At 39.6% G+C, this 11,831-nt stretch overlaps 2 protein-coding genes across 2 annotated transcripts; both read left to right on the forward strand.

Moving 5' to 3' along the window:
- The first annotated feature begins 2,104 nt into the window (after positions 1-2,104).
- On the forward strand, positions 2,105-3,049 carry LOC112572235 (fibrinogen C domain-containing protein 1-like). Its single transcript, XM_025251809.1, has 2 exons — positions 2,105-2,353; positions 2,681-3,049. Exons 1-2 carry the CDS (start codon positions 2,105-2,107, stop codon positions 3,047-3,049), a joined length of 618 nt encoding a protein of 205 aa, XP_025107594.1.
- A 3,702-nt stretch (positions 3,050-6,751) lies between these two features.
- On the forward strand, positions 6,752-9,653 carry LOC112572236 (fibroleukin-like). Its single transcript, XM_025251810.1, has 4 exons — positions 6,752-7,084; positions 7,685-7,781; positions 8,493-8,755; positions 9,082-9,653. The coding sequence occupies exons 1-4, from the start codon at positions 6,752-6,754 to the stop codon at positions 9,460-9,462; spliced, it is 1,074 nt and encodes a 357-aa protein (XP_025107595.1). The 3' UTR covers positions 9,463-9,653.
- The last annotated feature ends 2,178 nt before the right edge of the window (positions 9,654-11,831 follow it).

Raw genomic sequence — 11,831 nt, forward strand, 5'->3', positions numbered from 1 at the left:
GATCGATCCATCGACTCATTCATTTATTTTTGTTAACCTCACAGTCAAATTTTAAGAGCTACTTGACGCAATTTCACATTTTAAAATGAATTATTGGAGAGAAAGGGTAGAAGACAGAAGAAAAAAATGTCTTTTTCTCTCAAGGAAAAATAGGCAAAATAAAGAACAGAATAGAAGGATAAGCACCAACTTATAATAAGAACTCAAGCTGCTTATTTAGTCACAAAAATCTGCATGCCTAAAGTATTTGTGTTTGTTGATAAGGTTTGGTACACATCATTAGTAATATCAGTGTGTATGTGTCCTTTTCTCTCTCTCTCTCTCTTTGTGTGCTCGTGTGTGTGCGCGCGTGCGAGTGCATTTTTTGTGAATGTGTGAAAAGTTAAATGTGTTAAAAAATGCCTCAAATTATTTTATACAGAGAACAAAGTAAGAGAGAGAGGGGGGGGCGGAAGAGAAACAAGTATATTATTTATCTAAAAGCCTGAAAGAATTCCTTAACGAACAAGTTTAAGTCCAGTACAAAGTTATTTGCTCTCTAACATTAATTACCAAAGACTTTTTATAAAAAGAGACTAAGAGGGAGAGAGCGAAAGAACCTTAGCATTTATTCCAATATTTCGAATGTTGTTTTTTTTTAACCAATAAATGAAGTACATTTAAAATTATTTGCTTACTGCCAATCACGAAAGATTGCACAAGCTCTTGAACTGCCAGCACCCTCGTGGGGGAGACCTTCTTGTCATAAAGTCAAACATGTGCCGGGTGTTTAGCAAACTTGTACACGAGGGTCATCTCAAACATTTCACAGACAGAGTGACAATAAAGCAAAATGTGTCCAAAGAAGACAGCCCTGAATACTTTATTGCCGACAATGTTTTCAGCAGAGAAAGCAAACAAATGTGAGTTTACACTCGTTACCTCAACTGGATATAAGCGAGACGCTGGAGAAGCCATTCGCTCTGTTTTCATGAACATCAGAACCACCGACCGACCATCTTTGGCTTTTCTTCTTCTAGGTTCTCTCATTGAGGACAGCTTTGGCTTCTGTCTGTCCAAGTCCTATCTTTAGATTCTTCTTTTCTCTCTCCGTTTCTGCGCACAAAGTCGTTACATCTTCGGATTTTGTCTTGACCTTTTCTGGGATCACAGTTCAAAATGTCCGCCTGCTGCGCGGCCATTTTAACATTCGTTGTTGTCTCCTGGCTCCTGTCTTCATGTCTGTGTGAGAAAGGCATCGTAGTTTCCTTCATTTTCCAGTCTCCTGCAGGTTGTCCAGGTGAGCTGGCCAGAGAATCGCCGGTGTCAGAAGTCGTGACCAGTCCTAGTGTCATCAGCTGTTCTGCTCTTTGTGCATCCTCTCCTGACTGTCAAGCCATAACCTTTGACCCTGACAGTAGGACTTGCCAACTGTTTCCACAATCGGAAAACTGCACCGGTGTGAAGAAAGCTGAGGAGATGATGAATTATTTTGTGAAGGTAGGGTGATTAAGCTAACTGAAACACTTAGTTCAATGTAGATGTGAGCAAATAATAAACAAATTATTTAATGGAATGAAATCAATCTTCTAGAATGACATTTTGAAAACACACTGAGCTTAGTGTATATTTTTGACGAAATTTATGAGATGAACATTTGATTTGTTTAAAAATAAAAAATGAACTTTGCATCACACATTTGAGAAGGTGAGATCTCCATGCTTTAGGAACCTCAGTGTCAGAACGGAGGGACCCTGCAGGGTAGGAGGTGCGAGTGTCCGCCTGGTTACATTGGACAGACCTGCGAACTGGGACCCATGAGAGGTCAGAGCTCGGAACTTTGTCCCGCCTGTTCCTCTTTCTGACTGACTTGAGTATGGTTGAGTGATTGTGTCTGTGACTTTGGTTGGCTGGATGTTGTGATTGACTCTGATTAGTTATGTGTTGTGGTTAATTCTCATTGGCCAGAAACTGGGGTTGACTGACTTTCTCTGACTGACCAGTGGTATCTGATGGACTCTGGTTGACTAGGTCGGTTAAAATAATAATTGTTTGGATCAACGAGAAGTGCTGTGATCACGTGTCCTGACTTCAGCCTTTCATTGCAGACTGCTTTGACTACAAAATGAACGGATGGCTGCAAAGCAGTGGTGTGCACGTGATTCGCCCCACAGACTCCGTGTCCTTCCCAGTTTTCTGCATCGCTGAGGGCCACGTGGTCTTCCTGCGCCGTCTCAACAATCGCGTCAACTTCACGAGACCTTGGCGAGATTATCGCGACGGCTTTGGTGACATCAGTGGCAGCCACTGGCTGGGGCTGGAAAAGATGCACATCCTGACTTCCCAGGACCGGGTATACCAGCTGCGCGTGCAGGTCAGTCTTCACCTCGATAGTTGAAAACAGGGAGCTGCGTTCTTGGCTACGCACTTACAAACCCTTCAACTTGTACTTGACCAGCAAGGAACACAAGCAAACGGAGTGTGATTTATTTAAGAGTTTTTAACTGGCTACTAGAGAGGGATTTTTTTAAACAGTAAAATGGTTTGTTGAATCAGATGTTAAACATCACAATCTGCCTTTAGAAAGTAGTTAAGACCTAAAGTTCCATCATGCTACAAAGTAGATTAATCTTCATGGCAGACACTCTGGTTAGCCTTTCAAATCGTTTCGTGATCTCTTAAAAATGACATTTTTCTTCAGATCGCCTTAACCAATGGGACTAACATATACACCTTCTACAACAACTTCACCGTCAGGGATGGAAGTCAGTTTTACCAGTTCGACTTCACGGTAAATGCCATGGCCAACGACTGTCTGTCTGATCTCCGTCGAATCAGCTTCAGCACTTACGACAGCGACAACGACGGCGACAGCAGCGTCAACTGCGCAAGTCGTCACAGCGGCGGCTGGTGGTTCCGTGGCAACACGTGCAGCACGTGCAACCCCACGGGTCAGCTGCTGCAGCCCGCCAACGGCCTGAGGACGGGAGTGGACAGCGAGGTCTTCTGGATCAAAGACCTTGGAGATGTCGTGCCTTTCAGAATTCGGTTTAGCCTGGCAAACATGTGATGTTGATGGCTCAGCTTATCTTCTAGCCGTTGTTTGAAGACCAAATCAACTAAACTAGAGAAGCAGATTATTTAAATCGATCTTTCGTATGTTTTAAATATTCTGTACATTGCATTCATGCAAAAAGATTACGAAGAAATGGAGTATAGATTATTGTTAAAGTCTCTGTTTTCAAGCTTCTTCTGTGTAGTGAATGATTAAAATCACAAAAAGGGTTTTAATGTTTAAATAATACGAAAAGTATGGAGAAAATGCTATTATAACCATTTGCCCGTCAGACGCTACTGCGACACAATCTTTCGTCAAAATATTGTTGTATACCTTGTATACGCTATGTAGATGTGTACTATTTCAATTATTATTTTGTTATTTCAACGTTTTCAGCTTCTGAACAGAAATTTAGTAATTCCCATGCTGTTTTAGGGTTTATGAACTGAAAGTGGTATAGAAAATGACTTTCTTGCACTCCTTAAATGAGCAGATTATTAGGCGAGAGAAAACAAAGTAATGCATATCATTTTAGAGTAGAAACAAATGGTTCACACCTGTATTATCCTCTTTGGTACAAATTAATAAGATGAAACCGTCACCCACACTGTGGTAATATAACCATGTATGGATGTTTATCAATAATATACCATCCAGTCAAGGATTATAGAGTGTAGACACGACATACTTTGTAATTTATAATTTTCTGCACATTAAACTACATTTTCCCCTTTTTTAAAAGTGTTGATGTAGTTGTGTTCAGTTTGTGGCTGTACACTTCCCCTGATAACTGAACATGTCCATAAATTTACATTTTGGAATTCATCAGTGGCTGTGTGTGTGTTTCTATCCTAATCCAAGCCGTTTGTTCGGTCACACATTTCTGCAGAACTCATTTTGTCTGGGTATATTTAAAAAAATTGATGATGCCACACACACACACACACAGTTCAAAAACTACTTTTGGATTTTGAAAAACCCTGCGTTTTGTTTCTTGTGGCGAGTGAAACATTTGCTTTAAGACTTTTACTTTGTAGCTGTGGTCACTCGACAGTGCACACAGTGCACACAGACTCTTTTCCCTCAGAACCACATGACAATCCCATCATGCCTTTTGTGAACAAGACAAGTACGTTCTGAAATCCTTTGAGAAAACTATAGCTACTCTTCGATGTGACGTGTGAATGTCCCTGAATCAAGTGAAAAAGGGGCTTTAGTCACAAAGCAGCGGTAACTTACTGCTCCAGTACAACAAGGGAAATCAAGTGCAAGAGGTCTGTCGCCATAGTTTTTAAAACGGAATCCAGATTCGCCCCATGGACAATAGAGATCGAGATGCTCTGGACAAAAGAGATTTGAGTTGTCGATGTCTGGATGAACCTTGTAGCAGTCTCTTCGCCACGCATGGCGCTCTCTTCTGTCTGTATAGGCGCTGAGGCAACCGGGGGTCAATAGAAGCTGGTGGTCGAGAACGAATAGTTCAGTTTTTTTTTTATGCGAAAGTACAACACGTCCACAAACGACAGGCTGACGTCACGGACATCTTGGTAGAGAAGTTGGAGGGACACGTGGCGACGAGTAGAAAGACTTTTTTTCAATAAGACGAGAGTGTTTGATCGACAGTTGTCTTGTGGGTTGAAGGGGTCTGTTCTTAGACAAAGTTTATTGTTTGTCTGTTTAGCTCCCGTCCCCCACTCCATCCTGCCCACTTGGTTTAGCGACTAAGACATTCCAGCCCCACATTGTCTGGCCAATGAGCTTTCTAGCCTCCCTTGCTTGGAATACTCTCCCTTTGCTGTCCACCAGGCCGCCATTTACATCCGTTTTAATCAGTCAACATCACTGCAACATTTTTTTCTTTATGATCGGCATTCTCACCTGCTGCGTGGAAAGTTGGAAAAAAACCTACTCTCTACAACAGGAGAGCTGTTACATGATTGGGCTATTTATAGCAGCGAATATGGTGAGTGAACCGAGTTTTGGTTGAGAAACATTTCACTCTTCTAACTATTAGAAGGTGAATGGGGTTAAGAAGACTGTATATAAAGTGAGAGAGAAAGAGGAAAAGAAATTGCTGGATGCATTATATAGAGAAAGTAGGAAACTGCTGCACAAAACACACAAGAATATCTGCACATCCCACTGTGACGAGGACACAAATCAATGCCTGCAAACAGGAAACTCTTCAAACTTGCCGATGACAATGACGAGGGAGGCACTAAACAGGTCTCTTCGTCTTACTGAAAGTACAAAACTTGCTTGCACTGTATTAGCCACTGGATAGCAAATGATTTTGTAATGCACAGTGAATTCTGAAGTACGGTGGGGATGACGACGACGACGATGACGATGATGATAGTGATTATGAGTATTATTGTTACAATGATAATTTCTTATAGTTGTGTATAACTGAGTTCATGTTTGTGAATCTTAATGCGCGTGCCATTGCTTGTGTGTGCACGCGCATGCACATGAGAGATCTGAAGAGACCAAAATTGAAAAAAAAAAAATTTATATACATTACGCCGTAGTGACAGAAGTTCAAGAGGTGATCAGGTCTTTAGAAATATAACAGAACCCTGAAGAAATTGTCGCTAAAAGGTAATGCAGATGTCAAAGGTCATGAAGCGGTCAAAGATCATACGTGTCATCTTCAAATAGATCGTTTGGCCCGCTCCATGTGTCTTTTATCGTAATCTTTTTTGTGAAGCTCCTTTTCATCTTAAATGGAAAGGCAACTGAACTAGCGAGTCCAGTTTAAAGGTTAAGACGAGCGCTCAGCGAAAATCGCTGGAATAAAGCATAAAGTATCACAAAATATTTCGGCGACTTCGGAGATATTTTATGGAGAAGAAGCAGGACGATAAATATTATAGAAATGTTTTTCTCTTAATGACACCTGGGTTTGTCAAAAAAAAAAAAAGAAAAAAAAAGAAAAAAAAAAAAGAAAAAGAAAAATGAAGTGACGAAAGGGAAGCATTTTCAAAAGTAGCATCGTCTGCATGCGCTGAATTCGAAGATAAAGAATGAAGTCCTAGGGAAAAGAAAACAGTCAGATGGAGTTGGTTTGTGCTTATTGTCATCTCCATAAGACAAAAGTTTTCTGTTTCATCCATCAATATAGTATTTCTAGAGCATTTGTCACTGTAGACTAACACTGCTGACAGTGTACACTAACATCTCTGATAATGTACACTAACATCTCTGATAATGTACACTTACATCTCACCGTGTACATCAATTGTATCTACACCGCTGTCGCTGTATCTAAAGGAGGACAAAAGAAAAAAAAACTAACTGCACCAACCTCTCAGCTTTACGATTCTAAAAGCTTTCTGAACTCTGGTCTTGGGACATCAGAAGTGATTTCTCTTCATTTGAGCGCGTGACGTCCGTTACTGTTGTTTCACACTCTTTCATCGTTCGATCAGCGCCTACGAGCTTTTTTGAGTACCTGTGGGTACCTGCTTGAAAATCATGTGTGCCAAGTACTTGGCCATTGCTGACACGGCAGATTTTTGTTTTTAGTTACAACTGTTTGGCTGTTTGGTACTGAACTACTTGACCGTTGCCATAGTAGCGTCAACCCCGACATTTATTAACTGCCGCTGACTATATAAGAACATTGTCCCGGACACATGTCCAAACAGGAGTAGGTGGGAATTCTTGTAAAGCATGCTACCCGACACTGTATGTACAGGTGTGTTTGTCACTATGCGGTACTGCGAAGTTTTTGTTGTCATCTTCATCGTGTCCTTATGGCTGCTACCTTCGTGTCTCTGTCAAACAAATGCTGTTGGCTCAGTTTACTTCCACAAACTGTCTACCTGTCCCAGACAGATGCCTAGGGACTACCAGGTGTCACAAGTGGTGGCCAGCACCAGTACCGGTGCGTTAAGCTGCACTGTTACCTGCGCTTCGTCTCCTGTCTGCAACTCCATAGTCTTTGATCCTGCCGCCAAGACTTGTCACCTGTCCCAACAGGTAGCGGCGCCTGACTGCCTGAACATGGAGGACATTAAAGACTCCAGGATATATTTAGAAAAGGTAATGAGCTCATTGCAAATTCTTGTAAGAAGTCACATGAAATACCCGATGAAGATGACAGTAGTCTTAAAGTACACACCTTTCCACAATGGCGATGTCAACATTCACAGGTAGTGCGCTTTGATTACGATCAATCTTAAAGCTGAACTTTTTGCATAAAAGTTTTAATTTTATTTTAAACCTTTAAAATTCTTATTAAAACTGCAAACAAGTTTACCTTTCATTAAAACTTTTATTGATAGCTGGCAACCTTTTGTGCATTGGAGATGTGTGTCTGACATGTACTGCTGTTTGTAGGTGTCGACTCATGTTAAGCAACTACTTTGTAATTTAACCACTTCTCCGCCCTATTGCAAGGGTTATTATGTGACATGACAAAAGATCACAAAGTCAATTTAGTGGAGATAATTTATTCTAACAAAATCTTGATACAAACACTGTCGCTTTAAATGAAATATTCCCTACGTTGAAGTTTTAGATAAAATTAAATAAACATCTCAAAAGTACTGCTGGTCTGGAAAAAGGCCCTGTTGTCATAAACTAGATTCTTTTAGGTTTCGGCAATAAGCATCAGTAAGAAAACTGTATTGTGTGTTACAGAGACATTCTTGCAAAAACGGAGCGACACCTCGTGGTGACAAGTGTGACTGTGTGCCTGGCTACATGGGAGACAACTGCGAGCTAGGACCCATGAGAGGTAAAATTTTACTTGTTGTTTAATTATCTCTGTCTTTACGGACGCCTCAAATCCATCCTGCTCCTTATAATTCTGTGTGTACTTATTATAGGCTACTTTTCATGTTTCCCACTCTCACATCACTTACAAGTGCACAGGATGCTTAGTTACTAACCTGTTCCTTAGTCTATTCCTAACATCTAACGATGCACGTGCTACAAACATTAAATGCAAAGCAATAAACAGTTATACTAGAAACAGAAAAAAAGAAGAAAACTGAACAAAACGAAATGAAACTGACTTCAATCTGAGTTTTTAACTTACCAATCATCCGACCAACAATCGAAGAACGTCCAGTGGTGTGACGAAGAACTGCTGGGTCAGAGGTTAACGAACCTTCCAATCATGATTACATTCAGGCCCTTGTTTGTCTTTAGAAAATTGTTTCTTGGACCATTCATTTATTAAAAGAACAAATTGTTTAATTTATTATATTTAAACATCAATGCTTCTTGTTTTCTATGCTGCCGCTACTGCTAAACCATTTGAACCACTCTTTTGTTATTTTTGCTTGAAATGGTTTAAGCATCCTTAATGATCTGCAGACCTCTTTCTTGCTTTTTTATGTTAAATTGTATTTTCAGTCAAAAGCTATACAAAGATTAACACCAGAATGAGGTAATTACAACCAGGTTTTAAACAGCTTGTCATTTATTTTTTCATTTTCTCCAGATTGTTATGATTACATGACGATTGGAAAAGCTCAGGGAACCATGGTTCGGATGATTCGCCCGACAGACAACATGACCTTTCCTGTGAACTGTCTTGATGCCTTGTCGACGGTGATGATCAGAAGGAACAATAAGATCAACTTTACGAGGTCTTGGCGAGAGTACCGTGATGGGTTCGGCAACATCAGCGACACCCACTGGCTGGGACTTGAAAAAATTCGCATTCTAACGACACAAAATCGCAGCTACAACTTATTGGTGCAGGTACGCATCAGTCTTTTTTTTATAATTAGTAGAAATGTTTTTTTCTGGTAAAAAGCCAGAGAAATTCTTACTTGCAGCAAGCTGTCTTTAAAGATAGAGATAAACATAAAGATAAAAAAAAGCAAAAATATGTTTCACATCAGTAATCACTAAAAAGATGAATAAAAATTATACTCAATAATAACTACATCTCAAAGCAAAAATTTGAATATATGGAATACCAATGAACTGATTAAAAATGTGAGTAGGTACACTATGGTCTGAGTGTATACGTCTGGTTGTAGTCTTGATCAGTGTGACGGTGTGATGTTCACTTTCTACTACAGGTGCAGCTGAACAATACTGCATCCCTGTATGTCCTCTACAACAACTTTACTGTCAGCGACGAGAAATCCTTCTACCAGCTTCACTTTGAAAGTGTCACACTCAATTCAAACCATCCCGGCGACTGTCTGTCTGATCTGCGCGGCGCCAACTTCAGCACTTACGACAGCGACAACGACGGCGACAGCAGCGTCAACTGCGCAAGTCGTCACAGCGGCGGCTGGTGGTTCCGTGGCAACGCGTGCAGCACGTGCAACCCCACGGGTCAGCTGCTGCAGCCCGCCAACGGCCTGAGGACGGGAGTGGACAGCGAGGTCTTCTGGATCAAAGACCTTGGAAACATCGCCCCCTACAGGATTTCGATTAGGCTCCAAAATCCTTAAAAACAATAAAACATCCCTTCTGTTGTAATCGAAATGTTAACGCCTAGAATTAAGTCTGGAATATTCTCTCTATCATCAATTTCTACTATTTTTTGTTTTGCTTTGTATTTATTTTCCCAATAGAATAGAATACAGTTCAGAACAGAAGGACAAGAGAACTCATGCAATAAACTACTATACAATGAATCCAATTTTATTGATCATGGGAGAAATTAATATACGTATTTCAATACCAAGTTTTTACAACTGAAAATTAATTTCTTTATAATTATTATATTTAATTATTTATTTATTTTTAAGCTGCTTTATTCTTCTACCAACGTTGAGCTTATATATAATATATACACACACCATGATGACAGGTATTGTGGTTAGAAAAGTAGATTTTCATATCTACTGTTACTATAAAGGAAGTTTTCATTCCGTAAACTACTAGTAGTAGAGCTTGTAGAGAGTATTTTCTGCTAATAAAAGTGATTTCTTCTCTCATATGCATCATTTCCAAGTCATGTAATACCAAGGTTATCCCGGTATTTAATTCTGCATACATGTGTACAGGTACTTACACAGTCCCACCATACATAAAGTGCTTGAGTGTTTAAGACATAACCAAAGCGTTTATAGATATTTGATGTCACGTGTTAAAACTTTTTGCTTCCCTTTTATTTCTTGAGCTTCACACGAGTAGCTACAATGTTGCATAACATTGCATACCGAGTCCTTCTAACCTGTGTCTACCTGCTTACTGTTTTCTTAACAACTTTATTTGTTGATGGGCTGACATCATTAGAGTCCTGAAGTCTAACAAAGCTTCTTTCATTTGTGTTCTGCTGGGGTTTTATTAAAAGTAGATATTCTTATTTCTTTGTCATTACATTATCAGATATTGAGATTACTCCCACCTCTGTATCACACACACACACACAGCGGCATGTTTGTCTTCCACAATGATTCCACAATGTCACACTCTAACCACTTGTGAAGCACATCATAAGGATCTGTAAAATTTTATTAAAACCATTTTATTAACATTAAATGAGACGTTTAACACGGTAGACCCTCAACATTTTATGTGTATACACAATGTTATCAGCAAAAGTTAACTTACTGTCACTAACAGTTCCAAGGTTCCAAAGTTTCATTCTGAGGCTCTTTTAACTTTGATACCATCAGTCCCGAGGCCAAAGATTGGTCGTTTCTTTAAAAAAAACCATTTTTTTCCTGTAGTTTATTTGAATATTGATGTCTAAGTACTTGTGCACCAGTTGCAACCCTTCAGAGCCTAGTAAAAAGAAAATAGAAGAATATCAATTTAAATTAAGTTGATTATTTATATCAAAGCAGCACCACAGCCAAAACTCGTTGCGCTCTGTGTTGCCCAACAAATAGAAAAAATGAAATATAAAATAATGAAAAATAGGAAAAGAACTCACATAAATGCCACACTATGCTGCACAAAAAAAATCATTCATTGCACACTAAAACATGTTATCAACAAGCTTAACAGAAAGTCACAGCAAATAAAAGAGTAAGAAAATGAAGTATAGAAATATAGTTGACTAATTAAAATTCTTGAAAGCTCCTGTAGGGATTTATCGTTGGAATATTTCATGAAAGAGATGTCATGTGACCTAGTGTGGTCTTTTGTTTAATAAGTGAACATAGGAGAATAATACATACACCACAGAGGCAAAGCTAGGAGGAGGTTGACTTAGTAGGACACAAACTGTCTGTCACTAGTAATATTGCTGACATGACACTACTAACACTACTATGACCGTCACTAGTAATATTGCTGACATGTCACTACTAACATGTCACTAGTACTATCACTATCACCAATAACACGACCACAACAGTCCTAGTCACCCTGCCATGAGTACTTTTTATTACTGTAATTATTATTCGTGTGCTTGCATATGTGTATGCGTTCGCGTGCGTGTATATGAAAAGGGGAATCGAAACAGGGATGCTATCGGTAGAGATAATTGTACATTAAACAAAAAAGCTTTCTTTTCTAACAGTTACTTTTTCCTGACAAACAGATTTTTGATTTTTTTTTTGGTTCCTGCCAGTCTTACACAACTGATTGCACATGGAGAACAATGCCCCGCGACTCTAGAAACTTCTTTATGCTCCATGTTCCTCCACCAAGCCAGACACTCAGCCTGTTGAATGAAGTTGAAAGCTTGTGACATCAATAAGCTTCTTCATGAAGGAGTTGGCAGCAGCTACTCTCTTCTCTCGGCGATGAAATGTTTTCAAGTGAATGTCTTGACTGTGGCATCTGAACAAGCTGGCTGGTCGGGAAATAAAAGTACACAGTCGATAAAGCTGCACTCGTCCAGTTAGCTTCCATTCTTCTTTCT

This window comes from Pomacea canaliculata, linkage group LG9, assembly GCF_003073045.1.
Source record: "Pomacea canaliculata isolate SZHN2017 linkage group LG9, ASM307304v1, whole genome shotgun sequence".
Lineage (NCBI taxonomy): Eukaryota > Metazoa > Mollusca > Gastropoda > Architaenioglossa > Ampullariidae > Pomacea > Pomacea canaliculata.

Bases quoted from the DNA above. Each gene is read 5' to 3' on its own strand.
- LOC112572235 (XM_025251809.1), top strand. From the start codon at position 2,105: ATGAACGGATGGCTGCAAAGCAGTGGTGTGCACGTGATTCGCCCCACA. The intron at 2,354-2,680 runs GTCAGTCTTCAC...ATTTTTCTTCAG, and splicing joins TATACCAGCTGCGCGTGCAG to ATCGCCTTAACCAATGGGAC.
- LOC112572236 (XM_025251810.1), top strand. From the start codon at position 6,752: ATGCGGTACTGCGAAGTTTTTGTTGTCATCTTCATCGTGTCCTTATGG. The intron at 7,782-8,492 runs GTAAAATTTTAC...CATTTTCTCCAG, and splicing joins CGAGCTAGGACCCATGAGAG to ATTGTTATGATTACATGACG. The intron at 8,756-9,081 runs GTACGCATCAGT...TTTCTACTACAG, and splicing joins GCTACAACTTATTGGTGCAG to GTGCAGCTGAACAATACTGC.